At 39.8% G+C, this 18,694-nt stretch overlaps 3 protein-coding genes across 3 annotated transcripts in view; 1 reads left to right on the top strand and 2 right to left on the bottom strand.

Annotated features, from left to right (window-relative positions):
- The window catches only part of LOC109464674 (D-beta-hydroxybutyrate dehydrogenase, mitochondrial-like), a 5,460-nt gene extending 3,805 nt beyond the window's left edge, over nt 1–1,655 (bottom strand). Inside the window, exon 1 of the mRNA XM_019761714.1 lies at nt 1,268–1,655. Within this exon, the coding sequence (XP_019617273.1) occupies nt 1,268–1,543 (276 nt within the window). The 5' untranslated portion in view covers nt 1,544–1,655. The remainder of the gene's footprint in view (nt 1–1,267) is intronic.
- A 1,007-nt stretch (nt 1,656–2,662) lies between these two features.
- Nucleotides 2,663–7,753, bottom strand: LOC109464661. The gene is made up of 5 exons (XM_019761698.1): nt 7,636–7,753; nt 5,962–6,513; nt 4,796–4,892; nt 4,130–4,272; nt 2,663–3,184 (listed from the first exon to the last, which is right to left on the bottom strand). Exons 2-5 carry the CDS (start codon nt 6,445–6,447, stop codon nt 3,002–3,004), a joined length of 909 nt encoding a protein of 302 aa, XP_019617257.1. The 5' UTR covers nt 6,448–6,513; nt 7,636–7,753; the 3' UTR covers nt 2,663–3,001.
- A 1,762-nt stretch (nt 7,754–9,515) lies between these two features.
- Nucleotides 9,516–17,749, top strand: LOC109464667 (eukaryotic translation initiation factor 1A, X-chromosomal-like). Its single transcript, XM_019761705.1, has 7 exons — nt 9,516–9,731; nt 11,197–11,280; nt 11,540–11,643; nt 13,092–13,142; nt 13,704–13,785; nt 15,056–15,150; nt 16,932–17,749. Exons 1-7 carry the CDS (start codon nt 9,716–9,718, stop codon nt 16,935–16,937), a joined length of 438 nt encoding a protein of 145 aa, XP_019617264.1. The 5' UTR covers nt 9,516–9,715; the 3' UTR covers nt 16,938–17,749.
- The last annotated feature ends 945 nt before the right edge of the window (nt 17,750–18,694 follow it).

The raw sequence follows: 18,694 nt of genomic DNA, 5'->3' as shown, positions 1-18,694 counted from the left end.
GTAGTAGTAGTAGTAGTATATATATATATATATATATATATATATATATATATATATATATATATGCTTTTTCATGAATCTTGTGGCAATTGTAACTCATGGACAATTCATGGCATAACTTTTTTGCACGACGGAATCAGTATCTGTGATGTCCGACTTCCAATTGCAATCCTTGGCTTTCTGAATTTCAACAAGGCGACCTTCAATATTCCTGCTGGCCATTTCACCCGTCTGTCAATCTTCCCCACCCACATGCATTCAACCTATGCTCTCTCCTGGCAAATATATGCACAAACCGACGATTTAGCCACCCAAATACAAAACAATACTTCCGTACATGGAAGAAATATTCCTTTCATTAATTGCTGCCATTACCTTAAATTAATATTTATATGACAAAAATTAAGCTAAGACATTTAAATAGGCAACCTGCACATATTTGTAGAGCTACATGTTCCCATATATTCAACTGAACTTTGATTCCTCAAACTATGATCGCAATTATAAACAGATATTTGTTACATGTGCAGACAGCATCATATGAAATATAATCTCTAAAACTTGGATAATCAATGCCTGAAGACAATAGACAACACAGCGTACCACATGCAGCTTGTCACCAGCAGACTTTGAATCGGGCCCTCAGATTAGATCTAGATCAGTGATAGTGCATGAGAGAACATTTAATTGTTTACACACAGACTGACCTGTAGGCTGTTGCAACATGTTGGGCAGACGTCGCAGTCCCTAACAGAATTATCTTTGAAAATCTTTTTTTCTCCAGCCTGGAGACGTTTAGGCTAGAGGGAACATGTGGCCTAAATTTATCTAATTTGATGTTTATTTCACCAGTGTTGTGGTCATACTGACCAGAGAGGGTGAATGCATGTCATTGAGTAAATCAGGTCAAAATAGGGTAATGTTTACTGTTGTCAGCTGTTGCTTGAGTTCGAGCTGGTCAACCACCTGTTTTCCTTGCATATTTGAGACACAGACCACTGTGACTCTTCGTTGCAGAAGAATTGTTGAAATTGGAATGTGGGAAAGTAGTACTTTTATTAGCCGCGGCGACTGTTGCAGGGCTTCTCTTGCTTGCAGTCTTTTACAGTTGTTAGGGCTAATGTAAAAGACTGCAAGCAAGAGAAGCCCTGCAACAGTCGCCGCGGCTATACTTTCATGAGTATTTATTTTAGTATATTTAACTATAGCCTTCATGTGATGGTAAAACCTACTAGTGTTATTTGCCCTGTACTTGCATTAAACATACCTTGAGAACACAGCCTGCGAACACCGTGAAGCCTCTGTCATGCAGGACCTGGGACACCTCCTTCCCGAAGCCGGTATCGCACCCCGTCACCAGCACCGCCTTGCCCTTTCCGTCCACCTCCGTGACTGGTAGAAACCTGCAGACCGTCCAGGACAGCACAGACGCCAGCAACACGGCGAACGCCTTGGCGGCCAGTCCAGCCCCCAGGGCGGGCTGTAGACACGCCAGCAACATCGCACCAAACACCACCACACGTATCAGGAGTTGGGATGCCATTTTGGACAAATTGTCGAACAGACGACGTTAAAAGAGTCTAGATTTGTGCGAAGTCACTGACACAATACGCACTTTGGAAACACACAGTACGGCAGAGCAACCTTTGATAACAGGGTCAAAGGTAAAGGTGCAAAGGTAAAGGTAGTCTGGGATATAGCACTAGTGTAACTCGTATCCCACCGCTGCCACCAAGTGTAACGTGGCCGAGAGAGGGAGGGAGAGACAGAGAGGGAGATGCTCACGCAGCGGATGTGTACTCCAGACTGACCCTGGTCGAGTGACCAGGGCTACTTTATTAATCTTATTGACACCAGATGTGACGCTGGTGGGCGGTCACCATTAGCCTGGTTGCCAAACCTATTATAGCTCCCGAGTCCTACATCCTCTCCGCAAATTTGCGGAGAGGATGTAGGAGCTATAATAGGTTTGGTAACCAGGCTAGGTCACCAGTCCTATTTCCTACACTGGAACTACACTGGAACTACACTAGACCTACTGGAATGATAGGAAGCAAAATGCAAAGGCCATGTACGGAATTTCCTGTTTTAGAATGATGTGATATTTGTTTTATGACAACTTATCAACCTTCCGAATTCACACGGTTTACTCCCCTTAACAATAGTGGACTCTTCCTTTCAGTCTTTGTCAGTTTGCACAAAGGTCACTTGAGTTTAATAATTAACCCGGGGATAGAGATTGTGAGCCTTGCACGTGTGACTGATTTACCGATGCTGTAATCTGTACAGATGACATTATGCCGGATCAATATCATGTATTAGACAGCACTGTTGCACGACATATTAACATAGCTATAGTTTGGTGATTTAACGGAGAAAAAAAAGGAAATAGAAATTACTTTTTTTGACAAAGAGTAAACAGAAAGTTGCAAAGCTTATGTCTACAATATGAATTATTGTTGTTATATATATATATATCAATACGAATTATAGGTGATGGAAGGATAGAAAATATCTTTTAGTGCAAGTCATAGTTCTGCCAATGACCATATTATTTCACAGTTTTGAACTCTTATTTCGTATACTTGCTATTGATTGTCTACCTAAACGTTAGGCTCTTACATAAGTACCCCCTTTGTTCAATAAAACCAACCCAAAGGAATCGCATAAGAATAACATTTATTCAAAAAGCAAAATTGCACGAAAAGAGCATAGAAAAAGCAAACTGTTATGTTTTGAAACAAACTGCAATATTATGAATAGTTGAGTAGCTAGTGCTCATTGTCTTAGAGCATTTGAGAGATCAGCTACTTATTCTAACGTTCAAAATAGTGATACGATGATATGTGACTAACCTTTTACTAATAATTTCAATGCATTGAAAAGACACACATAAAAATATACTTGATTCTTTTTAAGAATAAGCTATAAAAAGTATAATCATGTCATGTACTCTCTCTTATATATTTGCATATTGATGATAACAAGCTTCAAGCTCGAGTCACAACAGTCCGTTCTTTGACTTCTCCCTGTCCCGTATTTCTCCGGAGGCTGACCCCGGTCGTTCTCGCGCCCGTCTGCCGGGGGACTGTTGTTCCCTCTCCTGGTTCCACTGCTCCGTTAGCTGGTCCTCCACACGCTCCATAAAGGCGCTGTGGACACGGCGGTTCGGTCTTCGGAAGCGCTAAGGGAAAAAATAAAACGTTTTCTTCATTAGTACAATGTTGAACTTATAACAACACTACGAGGATGGAAAGATCAAATTTTCAACGAACACTGTCGCCTTCATAACGATACTAGTCATATTAATGACCTATCACCTCCAATTCCAAATATAAATTCGCGAGAGTTACGGCTACAGATGATATAGATCTTAAGTACAGTGTCATTAGACATGACAGAAGAACTTTATTGACACAACAAAAGTACAGCGACTTTCGTAAGGTCTAAGACATGTAGATATACAGACAAATATGGCATCCTTTATACCTCTTAAAACGTAGTCTTGGTCAGTGTGCAGGATTCTACCTACCATCCATATAATGCATATCATATATTGACTGCAGCCATTGTCCCCCAACAGAACTTACTTAGGCCACAGCAAGTGAATTTCATGTAAAAAAAACAATACATTTTGTTGCCCTCAGACGCTGGTCCCCATGCCGAAAATGGCAAATGTCGTAAACGTCTATCGGTTCAGAGATCATCAACGATCCAGCAAAGTTGAAGCAACAATTGCTCGCTTTTTTTTATAGCAAGTGTTGACAGTTTAAGGTGTTCTATCGCATATGGATACACAATGTAGTAACAACTGTATGCCCATGATCGTATGACAAGCTTTAATTTTGTTCTACAATATTGTTACTACTAAAAGTTAATTGAGATGTATGCACGCAGATGGTACAGTTTTTCTGGTGAATACAGAAATAGAAGACCAGTTAGTTTCAATATCGTGTTTTTACTCCCTCAATTCAAGATCTTGTTTACGAAATTTGAACTGCATGTTCATCTGGTCTTTTTATTGTCCATTTTGTTTTTCGCCCCATAGCATTACTTTTGGAGTCTGCAAAGGATGCCATCCATCAAATTTGTGGCCTTAGTTAGTACTAATAACATGAAAACCACATACCGTGTATGCGTAGTACCGGTTGGGCCACTCCTCTTTGGGATGGATGAGTTTCGCGTCCCATTTCGGTTCGGCAATCTTCGGTCGGTACATCTGTCGGCCCTTGTCTACGTCACGACCCACGTCAGAATGGGCCAGGCCTGAAACTATGGTGATAAAGAGAAATGTTAATTAGCTACTATCGTTCTATGGAGGTATTGTTTTCGGCATGTCTGTGTGTGTCCGTTTGTGTGTATGTGTTTCCGCATAGCCCCTAGGTTATGTTTTAACGGATATTGTCACGTTCATTCTGTCCCAGAGGGAGAAAGTCATTTATCACCTTGTTACTGTAATTATTTGTGCTTTCATTGACATGACCTCGTTGACAACCGGTGCTCTCCCTTGCACGATTTCAAAAAGGGGATTGCAACCGGGTTACGTTGCATCAGTAGTTGTCAAGATGAGATTTTTAACCACTTCTAAGAGTCGTGATTTGTAAACATCATGGTTTCATGGAGGTCTGAGATCTCCGAATTCTTTTAGCTGGAAGTAATATGTATGTCATTGTATGAAGGGAACACTAGAATAGTCCTATTAGATTTTGAACAAGGAATATATTTTGTCAACGTAGGCATGTATATGAGATACAGATATAAAGCATCAAACAATTACAGTTAATTTTCTACTTACTCTGGTTGAGCCGTTTTGACTTGAAGTTGATGTTGCCCGGGTCCTTTTCGTGCTTAGTTTCGAACTCCGGAAGGCCTAGTTTCTTTAGGGGTGGATACTGTAAAAACAATAATGCATTAGCGAACAAACTACAGTGGTATTACTAACACCCACGTCTTCTACATGATAAAAAAAACCCAAAAAAGATCTCAAATTTGTGAAGAATTTACACCATAAGTGTCATAATTCAATTGTAGATGTCAATGCGCCTACAACTGACATGTCAACCCAGCTTCATGTACCAAATTATACGTAGGGGAAACAGGAAGAACATGTGGTTTTCAGACTAGAAGAACATATTATTAAAGAGGCAGGTACATATTAGGAAGGTACACAAAAGCAAGAAAGAGGTAAGCTAAAAAAACAAGAGAACAGCTCAGCAGTCACAGAACATATCACCAAAAAGCTTCATGAGCCGTTCAGCACCTCTATGCACTGTGCTCTATGTGGCTCCTTGAACATTTTATGAACATCTGTTAAAAGCTCAATATTGCTGTAGACATATATAAGTAGTAACTGTTCGCCTTGTTGATACTTTGCTAAGTGAATAATTGTGTCTATTAGTTTTGACGTTTCTATCACCGGTGCTATACCATTAAGTTCGACCAATCGCTGAGTCGAATCGTATTACCACGCAAGTCTTTTGTCAACCTGATGTGACAACAGTTCCAGGTGTGTGTTGACCAAACAGACTGAAGGTAATGATCTGTAACAGTGTGATGTCTTCACTGGCCTAATAGTTGCCTGTAATGGTGCCTTAGCCTGGTTACCAGACGTATTTTAGCTCGGATCCCAAGTTTTCATCCTCTTCGCAAATAGCGGGAGTGGATAAATACTCGGGAGCTAAAATACGTCTGGTAACCAGGCTAATGTGTTTTGATTGCATTTTTATTTGGACTTAGGGTAAATATTAGCCTGGTGTCCAGACGTCTACCGTGGTTTTGTTGGGCTCTGTTCGGGCCTGCAGTAGTTCCCCGCCGCCCAGCTAAACTAGACTCCTCGTTCGGAGTTTTGGCTGACGGGAGGTCCATCCGCAGCTAGGCGGCGGAGAACTAATGCAGGCCCCAAGAGAGCCCAACCAAAGCGCGGTAGACTGCACCAGCTTAGGTAAAAAGAAGTCGACTCACCTGTCTAAAATCATGAGGAGTTGGATTCTCAAACTGATCTTTCTTGAACGTCAGTCTTCTTACGGAGTCTTTCTTCGCCTCAAATGGATCGTGGATTTTAAATCTGGTCTGAAACACCGGACTTTGGGGCTTCTTAGGTTTTAAGATGTTCGGCAGGACCAGTTCTTGGCTCTGTTTCTGCATCTCTTCTTTCTGCCGTTTCCAGTCGCCGGGAAAAGTGCCGTACCTCCACGGCTGCATGGCCTCGCGACTGTTCCTTGTAGGAGGTTTTGGGTCGTAAGCATCGTAACAGAAACTGGGAGGTTTTCTTCTCCAGATGTCTTCCTGTTTGGGCGGTTTTATCAACAAGAACGTGTCGCTTCTGGTAAGGAGAAGTGCGTTCTTAGCGTCGAACTCAGTCTTGGAGTGAAAACCGAACGGTTTTCCGAAGGGGTTCTGATAGAAGGAGTCCAGGCTTGAACTTTGTAATCTCTGTGCCGTCTCCATAGTTCCCGGAGATTTATTGTGTCTCTCCCCGCCTGCTGATTGCACCTAAGTATCGATAGATCACCCCTAAGAAAACAAAAGATTTAGATAAAGTACAGTAATACTGAGACGTTTATCATCACTAATACCTCCATTACTGGGATACAAAATTTATAAGTCTGTAAATTGGATACTTGTGAAACCACCGCTACATTGCACGATGTAGAACTTTCGTTGGATTGCACAGCAAAATCGTTCTATAATTTCCCCTCCCCACTTCACTTTTGTTTGTGTTGTTGATCTCCCGGACTACCATATATCGACCGCGCTGTCATTAACAAATCAACAACATAGACAGCGCTAAAACTAACGATTGCAGCAAGTATACCTCACAAAATACAAGGAGATTGTAGGGATAATCATAATCCTAGTCACACACCTGTTGGGACATACCTTGGCAACAGGTAATAACAACTGCTTTAAGGGGGTAAACAATGGCGGATTACTACTAACCACGCTGGTCTTTCAGCTGACTAACCTGTGGGGCTCATTGGACTAAACATTCTCGACACACGTCAATATTATGGTTGAGATATCCTGATACATTTAGGCTCATGATCTCTTTGATGATAACGCTACTTGTGTGACACTTGCAAGCCACTTGATGATATCTAACAACTGGTGTAGCGTATCTTACTAGTTAGATTGAGTACAAACTTCGAAATGTACTATTTTCCACCAAACATGATCAAACGGCATACACAGCTTAAAACGAGACAGCCTTTGGGCTATATACACCACAAAATACAATACAGCCGTGCTCTAGATATCTTGTAAGCATTATTTGCAGCATATAGTATATCTGTTTTTTCATGCTTCGTTGTCTATGAAAAGAGGGCCCTTGTCGGTACCGGTTTGCTGGTAGGAGGGCCATTCAAACTCAAGATCTTTTTTTATAAATTGTGCTTATTATATATATAATTCTGTTGGTGTGTTAAGGTGAGTTAAGCTATTATTACCTGTGTAGAGTGAACGGGCTACTGATTAAACGACTGGCGTGTGACTACACAGTAACCCGATGTTTCAAGGTACACACACAGAAATTCGATAAGAAGCTAACATTTCTGTTCAAAGTGACACTATTTTGGACCTTCTCAAAGAATCTACGCTTCGCAGACGACGTAGAATAGTTCAGCAATCCCAACTTACCTCTGCAGCAGAGATTTTGGAGCCGTTCTTGACAGGAAATGTAGTGAATCACGGAGGCCCGGTGTGACACTGTAAGGTGTGGGTATTTGTACTGTAGTGTTGGAGTCAAACAAAAGGCGCCGCGCGTGGCCGCCGTCTCCATGGGGACGAGCGCAGGTCAGGTAACCGGACCGGTAAGGTATCCCCGGGCCCTAGCCTGGGTACCAGACCCCGCGCGACACGATACGTATACTAAGTACAATGTACCATCGGCCGGGGCTATCCTGGGCTACTCTAGCCTCTACCAGGCACCGCGGATCGCTGGAAAAATAGTAGAAAGTGGCCGAAATAAAGGGATACATAGTATACCAGAGAAGATCCGACCAGATCCTGGGATCTTCACTCTGGCCGGATCCCTTTATTTCGGCCAATTTCTACTATTTTTCCAGGGATCCGCGGTGCCTGGTAGAGGCTAGGCTATCGTTGGCTATCCTGGGAGCCAGACTAGTATCGGGCTGTAAGATGGTTTCCTTCGGTAGCCAAGAGCACTAGTAATAGGGCCAAACGTCCCCGGGCTCAACTCCGCAGCGGTAATTTAGATAGGCGGGCGAAGTGCTCTTGGCTACCGAAGGAAACCGGCTGACGGTCCGATACTAGTCTGGCTCCCAGGGTAGCCGGGCAAGCCACAAGCCCCAAAACAGAGTTGGCAACCGGGGCTAAGTATTCTCTCGTGCAGAGATAAATATTTTTTTTTATTGTAAGTTATTGCCCGGAGGCAGGTACATGTAACATGAAAATAAAATAGGATGGACAACGGATTACTAGTACTGGGTTTGACTTCTTTTTCCGAGGGATCGAGTGGAAGACGGATGATCCTATTTTTTCTATAATGCATGTGTGGGTTTTGTGATGTTAACAAGAGAGCAGTTTTCTTTTTTGTCTGTGAACGTGGAGAAATTCGGATGGAATTTGTTGACCTCTAAAACAGGTCCTTTATTTCGTGTTCGTAAAAAGGGCAATTTGAATCGTGTTTTGCCTTCGTTCCAACTTGTTTTACACGTTCTTCCGAGGAGGGGTGCCAACTCAGGGAGCGATAAACAAATAAATAAATAAATAAATAAACAAAGGAAAAATGAGCCAATAAATAAGTAAATAAACTCCGGGAGCAGAACGTGTTGGGAGAGAGTCGGCCCGGGGGATCAGTGAATTTTCTTTCCCTATTCTAAGCGCCCGCCGGTCGGCGTCCGGCACCCAGGCTACCCTGGTACTTGCTAGCTGCATGCAGGTGATTGATGTGGGGATACTGTCAGGTGCGTGTCTGGTACAGGTTGTAATGTATGCATTATTTAACATCACCATAATTGTTTGTAACCGCATAGCAATGAGAAAATAATGGATATATCCACAATAAAAGCCTTAGATTTTAATCGTATGTGGAAAACGCAAAAAGTCGTGTGACTTAGAATTTTCTCATCGTTAGGGCATTGTTCAAAAGTAAAACTCTGCACATGTTCAACATCTATTTTTTTAAAGTCAAAATTGGTAAAAACATGTTACATGTATAATGATTTGTCTGTTACTTTTAGATCCCTATTGTCTCTAGATCTCTAGTAGACGCGGTCTCTTTGTGCTGTCATTGTCCCGGTTAAACATTAATTGTCAGATTTTCATGTTCACTTCAACATATCAATGTTGCATTTTGAAAAAAAATCACTATAAACCATATCTTATCCCTATGATATCTAAATATTTCTAATTTTTCTATATATAGGGAGAAATAAATATTACGCCATTTGCATGCCTATATTGCCACCCCCATGATTATCTATTTGATGGTTCGACCCAATCGATATTGGCGGGAAGCAGTAAAATAAAGAATCCCGTCAATGATATCTCCCAGCATGCACCGCGGCCGCCAGAGAGGAAGTTGCGCCATTTGTCGACATCAGAGCCGTATGGAGACAGGCTGAGACCACAACCCGTCATTTTCCCCCGATTTCCTACATTTTCTAGCGTCACAGACGTTTTCTGTCGCGTTGGTATTTCACAAGAGATACCGTAGAAACTATTTGTTGGAGAAAGTTACATCTGAGCGGTAAAGATGCCGAAGAATAAGGGTAAGTGTATCGGTGTTTTTTCACGTGTGTTTTGTGCCATGCGTCATGTTGCTATATTTTACTGGGGACGAAACGTTACCCCAAAATCTAGAGACCTCCTTTGTTTTGAGAACAACATTTCACACGATATTCTACTTAGGATGTTACCTAACTAGTTAAAGAACTGGGAATGTGTGATTTTTCCTTCTATATTTGCCAATTTGTTAACACGACAGTGGGGAGGGGGGCAGTGCAGTGTACGTTTTCTGCATGAGAATATAATTCAATTTTTGTGTCCATGATACTTGAACCCATGTTGAAAGTTCCTGTTTGGTGCGCCCATTTATATGTCAAAACAAGTCAAAACGATGTGAATTATGCCATCATATTAACCAACATGTAGTCTTTACCACTAGGATTTTTGACTGCTTTCTTTTGTACTAAAGTACATTAAAATGACATATGGTCAGATATCAGAAATTATATCACTCAGTCAGTGTCATTCTTTTTCGCAAAGTATTTTCTCCTTTAGGACAGCCTAGTTTTTACCCTAGCTCTTACATCATAATATAATGTTGAAACCAATATAATTTATATAATTCCCTTGTGAACTGTCCATGTAAATTTGAGAAATACAGTAGAATATGGATGCAATTTTATAAATTACTTCATTACACAATATGTAACATTGTAAGAATGTAAGACAACAGTTACCACGTGGTAGGTAAAAAAAGACCCAGATGTACATGTGAGTCATTGACATCAATACAATTTTTTTAATCTAGTTAAATACACAATATGCAAATGTAATGGTCTTTCATCAATCATAATGAAGGTAATTAGTCAAAGTCTTTAGACCTGTCTTGGGTGTGAGCTTGATCCTGGTTTTGGCTCAGATTGGACATATTGTGAGGGATTGTAGACATTTTGGATGGTGACATGAAGTTGGTGGCCCAATGTATGAGGGATCTTCGGAGAGTTTTCAATCGTGGATATTTACGTATAAAACACTCGGTCAGCACTGTGTTAGCGGCGGGGAAACCTGGCATCCCCGCCCGCCACGGCAAAACTGTCGGCTTGTAAGTTAAACAACATAAAAAAAATGTTGAGATATTGCGCTAACTATCACATTTAAACACTTATAGTAACATAATTTTATCTTAGATTGAACAAAAATCAACCTTAGGGGTCATAACCACTGACGGGGAAATGACCATACTGACATGACGGGGAAAAGACATGATGGGGAAATGACATAAGCCTTAAGACAAACCTCTGCAAATAAAAGAACCCAACTGATCACAATAATTCACAACAAGAAGAGTAGGGGTGACCTGGTGTGCTTGACTATAGTATAATGAAATAATAGAAAAGCTGCTTTGCACAAGAAGCTGAAACATTACTTGAAATAAAAGCAATATGCTGCTTGAAAAAGAAATAAGCTTCACCACGGTTGAGGATGACTACTTTGCCTAATTTTTTCTAGGTAAGGGAGGAAAGAACCGAAGAAGGGGAAAGAATGAGAATGAGTCGGAGAAGAGAGAGTTGGTGTTCAAGGAGGATGGACAAGGTATAGTGTGATTATGAAAGCAAAATAAAGAGTCTATTGAACACATATCTCCATAAAGTTAAAAATACATACTTTTATTAATATCTTTGTCCATTTCGGCATGTTGACCACTGTCAGAAAGCAACAAAATTTCTTGTTTTTTTTCCAAAATCAGGCGAAAATTAATGTGCGCACTAATGTCATCCATAAAAATTACTTGCTGTGGACTAACTGAAAAATGAGCACTTTTTTTATCCCTTTGTTTTCCTTCTCTCTGTAGAGTATGCACAGGTGACAAAGATGCTGGGGAATGGCAGACTGGAGGCCATGTGCTTTGATGGCCAGAAACGATTGTGTCATATCAGAGGGAAGCTGAGGAAAAAGGTAGGTTTCTAATCATTATGATTAACTGGTTACTGATGACAGATGTTGACCACAGTTATGTTATTATTACATTATTTTTCTTTGGTAAAATGTCCATGGCCATACCAGGACACTTTATTTAATGTTGTGACATGTCATTCGATTCTGGTGGTATGCAACATTTATCTGTTACATCAAATCTCTCAAAGTGCATTCATAAGGCCACACCAATTTAATTTGTTGCTTCTCGGATCGCTCTGTCCATTTTTGTCCAATTCGCAAATGCAATTTGCAAAAAAAATAATTTTTGGGTTCCCGAGAAGACTTACTTTTGTGCTACAAGACCCTTGTACGCCCAACATGTGAGTACGCCGCCCCTGCGTGGCATGCCGGACTAACTACAGCACAACGTGCCAGGATCGAAACCCTCCAGAGAAGAGCCTGTCGCATAATTCTTGGACCGGCCTTCACATCCTACAAGGAGGCGTGCAGCATCTTAGACCTGCCTACCCTAGACGACCGGCGACGTGACTTGTGACGTAACTTTGCAAAGAGACTGGTGGAGTCGGAGTCATTCAGAAACTGGCTCCCTCCTACGCGAGGAGACATCAGCTCAAGAGACACTAGAAACAAGCACCGCCTGACTGGGATAAGAACTAAGACAAAAAGATACCAGAACAGTCCAATTCCTTTCATGACTCGCCTCCTGAATGAAACAGATCTGTGATCGAATATTGTTCTAATGCCTGACGTAAATGACATTTACCTATACCCATTGTTATCTGTAGAACGTTATATTTACCTTGTGTACCTTTAAATATTTGTGTGTGTCGTTAAGTACTCTGACGTATCCGTCATACAACCTACCTGTTTTAAGGTAGTGTTTCTTATGTTTTAGAATTGTTAATTGAGAAAGATGAGTTTTTGCCACTATTTAGATTCTACTTTTAACTGTTTTTAAATGTAAAAAGTACGCAATTCAGCCCATGGCTGCGATGTACTAATGTCTTTATCTGATCAAAATGATCGAATAAACCATTCATTCATTCATTCATTCATTCATTCATAAATTAACTGTATAATGCTCAATGAAAGACATTTTGTCCCCAAATGGTTGAAAAAACTCCTTTCCTTCCTAGTTCTTAAAGATTTTCAATGTAACAATGCAATTTTGTTTTAATGAAGGTTCAAAATTATCAACCAGCCTGGTATGTTCACTTCATGGCTGATATTGTAACATTTTCGGCTATCATGGGGTGCCTTGGGCTGTTTTGTTTTCACCCTGTCGCTCCTGATTTTTTTCTGAAAAAATCCGAGAAACAACAAGTTAAATTGGTGTGGCCTAATAAAACAGTGCAAATCATGAAAGTAAGGAAAAAGATGCTGTAGATTCATTATCTGAACAGTGCGTGCATGTTGCAGTATTATGTGTTTTCTACCTGTTAATCCTTGTATTTGCTGATCCACAGGTGTGGATTAACACATCAGACATCATTCTGGTGGGGCTGAGAGAGTACCAGGTGAGTTAACCATCACTATCACAACATTGTGCTGCTGTTCAGGGTAACCAGTAGTCCGGTGACATTAGTCATGTATTGCTTTCATCATAACACAAATTTTGCCATGTAAGAAGTGTAGAATCAGAACTGGCATCATCTGGTGAATAAAGGTAGTCGAAAATGGGGGACATAAGAAGGCTTGAAATACTGGGTGCATGCGCACTTTAGTGCACACAAAAATTGTAGCTGTGTACACCAATTTTTTCTGTTTTGTAGGTTAACGTAGGTAAAGATATCAAACATGTACTAGTATACAGAATACATGTATATAGACGTCTAATTGTCAGAAAAATTCAGATTTAAACTCAGGAAAAGGAGAAGTAAGGTCTGCAATTAGGTTTTGCTCACATTCTACTTTACTTTTAAGGTGCACCCCAAATTTTTTAGGTTGGGTGCACCAGTGCACAAAATCCCAAAAAATGAATTTTGAGCCTGCATTAGTTATTTATTAAGTTGTGTATGACATAAATGTTGTTCTGAGTACTAGTAGTTTTTGCTGACCTGGTCTTATTTGTTGTACAGGATGCAAAGGCCGATGTGATCCTGAAGTACAACGCTGACGAGGCCCGGAACCTGAAGTTATATGGAGAGTTGCCAGAATCCGGTAAGTCAAGATGTATCACTTCAGTGCTATTGCACTTCAGATGTACCCTACTTTGGACCTTAGTTCATCCTACATTTTTTGGTGACGTCTCAGGGAGGAGCCTAATGGTACAGTATTGTGTGCAATAATTCTAGGAATTGTACAGGCATTTTGTCCACAGGCATGGAATGTCCAGTCTCCCAGCTCTGTTTGTTGACATGCCCACATTCCTGGAAACCCTTGGGAGAACCTGTCTGCCGGATGCCCTACATGTACTTTCTGTGACCCCAGGGCTCGTTCACTATACACTCAGGGGAGGGGAGGGTACCAAAATCATCAAAATCATGAAATTATGGCAGTGCCATGCAAACAATAACCCTAACAGCACAACACAAGGACCTCTTCTGGGCACTGAACTAACGCTCACTGCATTAGCATCTCTTCTCCCAACTTACACTTCAGGTATAAAATACAAAATATGTGACTTCCATTACATGTAGGTCTTCTACAACTACTAGTATGCCTAGAAGCAATCAAATTAACTTGCATACATACATACATGACAGTGTTCCTTTTAGACTGTGGAATATGTTTCTATCATAGCACTGCTTTACTCATTTTAAAATGCAGGATGTTTCCAATTTTCCTGGATGATTTTTCTCAAGTCTATCAAAATATGTGGATTTGCACCCACTACTACATGTATGTAAAATCTCCCTCTATCATGTTGTGTTGGAGATTTTCTGATGTATCTTGTTGTATATCTAGAGAAAACTTAAGGCTGAATTAATCTCAATTTTGCATGTAGATTCTTTAATTTGAATTGCATGTGAAATTTTCTGCCAACATGCAATTTTCCATGTAATTGAAAAAAAAGTATTTTGAGCCCTGGCAGTGTATTCATGTTCCCTTTCAACATACCACAAATTCAATCATCCCAAAAGACATCTAGTTGGATAGATTTTTTTAAATTGGAGTATGCTGAAAGTTTCTTAATCAATTAATATGTGTGTCCAATTTTACTAAACTTATAGACAAAGAAAAAACTATTCTTCTTTTAACTTCCCAAAACCCACAAATTTTGAAAAGGTGGGACATTACGTCTTCCATGGTCTAGAAAAGAGAAGTCAAACAGACATAGTTTTAGACATAGCTGTAGCTATAGCTAACTACCTTTTATCATGTAGACTTAAGTTATTTTATACTCTGTTTCATTGTTCTTTTATGTTTGTAATTTGCAATTAGCCCCTGGGCACAAATTTGCAATAAACTTCTCATTCTCTCTCCCCAGTACGAATCAACGACACAGTGACGTATGGTGAGGGTGGTGAGGAGGATGACATCACCTTTGACGACTTTGAGAGAGAAGAGGATGAAATTGAGAATGTAAGTAGGAAGTTTAGCATTACTATTTAGCATTACCAGCTCCAAACAGTTGAGGTATAGATTATGCTGTGTACACACTCTGACTTCTGAAATTCCTTTTTGCTTTCAATACACAATTGCAGTACTGTTTTATAAATTATCTTTGTGTGATATTGTTCTATTCTTCAGCATTTTTATTATGGAATTAGATGTCTTCACAGGGGTTTTTCTAGAAAAATTTGGCATGGGGGAGCACAATCATGGCGAGGGAGCGAAGCGACCGAGGGGGGGTTGGTGCGGAAGGGGGGTATCCGTGATCCGGTATATGTGAAGCCTTTGAAAATTTGAAGTTGAAATGGGACATTTTGAGGCTACTTGAGGGGGGAAATATGAACTCTTTCATTGTATGTTTCTTTAAAAACAAACAACTATGATGTACATGTAACCTGGTTGTGAAAAAAATATTTAGACACTCACTCACACAGTCCTCTTACACAGTCCTCATACAATAAATTGAATATGATAAATATAATGCTCAATACAAATTTCCATTAGTATAATGTATGTGAAAGGCATAGGAGAAGGATAAATAGACTAAAAGAATTCAAGGTTATTTTTCTCAATATTCTTCCCAAATTTCTATTTCTATCTCCCTTGTAAAATATACATTGTAAGTAAATGTACAATCAGCAGTACACACAATCTGCAAATCACCCTTTCTAGTACGCAATTAGTGATTAATGTTACTAGTAGCTCCAGATGACAACACTGGGTTTGCCACAAGCTCAAACCTTTCCCATAATGGCAAAATAGCAACACATTCATCCAAGCTGCTACAAACTCAGGTCTCATGTTTCACTTCAGAGCCTGTTCTATAGTATGCAAATGAAGGAGGCCCAGCTACTTGTCTTTGAGCAAGTTCTCAATGAACATTGTTTATTCCATTCAAACTTTTACTACTAGAGCTGAATTATCATGTTTATGGTAAGATTTTGGAATTTTTATGAGAGTAACATAGTTTGTAATGCTAGAATACATTGTTATGTGGTGTTGTTTTTGTATTTTTACTGGAAAAAGATAAATTTTGAAAAAGACTTAGGCTTCAATCTGAAAATTGATATGAGGGCGCTGGTTTGTTACATGAGGGCGCAGCGCCCCTGTTCCCCTGTTTAGAAAAACCCCTGTCTTCATATGCATCATTTGTAAACAGCCTTGCAATTATTTAGCATTAAAAATATGGGTTTGGGCTGCTATTAGGTATTTGCGTCATGTTGTAGATACATGTATGTACTTTCATCAAATAGACCAGTCTACTACTACTACTACCACGACTTTTGTTAATTGTTGTCTTATAAGTTATAATTGATATGTTGTCAGAGTTGAAGCTCAACCATTGAGAAGTCTTCGAGCTCAGACTAGTTGATTACTGAAAGATAAAGTCCATCACACATTCAGAACCTTCCCTCGACCCACCAACCAACCTACATGTAGGTTGGGAGCAGTTGGGCCAGATTTAGGCTTTGCCTACCTTTATTTTGATATGAATGAAATCAAATTTGAGATGAATGTGAGTCAATAATGAGAATTAAACTGTTCTCCAACTCAAGAACATTGACTCACCGTAATTTTGGCTGGATTTTTTTTATTCATCTTGGTGCACTAGTTTTGGGGTCTTCAGAAGATATCATCCATAACAATAAGGCAAAATGGCCTTATTCAGTTTCGGGGGATGTTTGCAATGTTTGGAGTCCTACTAACAATGAACACCACATTCATATGTGATTTTTCCTGTTCTCTTGCAGATCTAAGCTTCCAGTCCAGCATCAGAATCACTGTTCCTTGTTCTCACTATGGAAGAAGAAGAAAGAAAATACAAAGATACAAGAACATTTAATCTAGGATATGCAGCTTGGAATGCCTCTAACTTGTGCTGAATTGTGTAGGCAGTTCATTAAGAATACTTTGTACTTGCAATTTTTGAGAAGTGAAACAACTCCATATTTGTATGTATGACATGTAAGCAAAAACAGAGGTTGGTTAAAAGCAAAGTAGTTTTAAAAAAGAAAAATGGTTGTTAGAAGATTTTTTTTGAAGCAAACAAATCCATGTAGAGGTAAGTTGCCTGGTATGATATCTAGAAATTGTCCTGTGTTGCTCAAATTTGTGGTATCTGGTCACACTGTAGGTTGGTTTTGAATGAGAGTCAACAGATATGTGTTTTGAGTAGTGTATTTATATGTCACATCCAGGCATTATTCAACACACATGTACATGTGATGATTGTGACTACAGCATGGCCCAATTATGTATATTCTGCATGAGACAACAAGTTAAAGCATCAATATTGTTGACAATATGAAGTCCTATATATTGCAAAATAAAAGAAAAATACATGGGCAATGTCTGGTTTGGTAGTCCAAGCTAGCAATATAATGTTACTTCTTCAATAAACCAGTCTATATAATGGGCACCTTGTAACTTACACATGTAGATTATAAAAGGTAAAGAAATGTACAATACATGAAACAATGTTCAAGTACCACTGCTATGTTATTGTGGTGAATTGTGCTGGTGTATTGTTTTTCAGAATGTGAAAATAAAGCTGTATCAATCTCATCAATTTTCGTAATCATGTTTGTTTACATTCTGATAGTTTGTGGTGGCACCTCAAACTGAGTGCGCCCCGTGGGCCAAATGTGAGGTGATTGCACAAATATGTTGAAAAGTGGAAGTAAATTGCGATTTTTATCAAAATATTTAACGTGTTGATTAGAGCTGTGTACCGGAAAAATTGATTAGGTACAGGTCCAAAATACCTAATCCCTCAGTACCGGTACTGTACCTAAACAATTTCACACCAATTTTATGCCTATTTGTGACCTCAAATGTGTAAATAGCTGGTTAACAATGGGTCCCTGTGTAAGGACAGTGTGTTCATGAAAACAAAAACATCTTAGTTTTGCCTATATTTTATCTGAGCATTCGTCATAAACAAAGAATAAACCTTAACTATCAAGTTTATTTATGTTTTTTTTTGTTATTGAAGGAGTTTAGAAGAGCATATATAATGGGCCGAATTGTTCAGGTTCAGGTCCGGACCTGTACCTAAACCTGTGTACCTGTACCTGTACCTAAAATTTGTTTAGGTACACAGCTCTAGTGTTGATGCAAAAATGGTACACAATGCTCCTTTAAAACATGGACTTGATAACAGACTCAGAATCATGTATCCAAGTCTGATGTATGCATTATGTGTTTTGTAGTAATTTGTTGACCCTTGAACCTCTCCCCTGCATGATGACCACAATGAAAAGCGGCCTGTTGGCCGAATTGTGTATTTTCATCAATAAATAAAGGCGCAAACAAATAACAGTGACGACAGTTGTGCTGTACTTCTAACCCCGATCGGTAGAAGGCATTGCAGCTTCACATGTTTTAAGGCGCTTGCTTGGGATGAACATATCCTGGGAACAGAGAGATCGGAACTTTGTGTGGCTTGAGTTAAGACAAAATTCACTAGGCTTCTGAAACGTACACGTATGTTTGGTAGGATATAGGATATTTC

Source organism: Branchiostoma belcheri, unplaced genomic scaffold, assembly GCF_001625305.1.
Source record: "Branchiostoma belcheri isolate BF01 breed outbred unplaced genomic scaffold, Haploidv18h27 scaffold14, whole genome shotgun sequence".
Taxonomy (NCBI): domain Eukaryota; kingdom Metazoa; phylum Chordata; class Leptocardii; order Amphioxiformes; family Branchiostomatidae; genus Branchiostoma; species Branchiostoma belcheri.
This window is presented reverse-complemented; position numbering and strand designations above follow the sequence as displayed.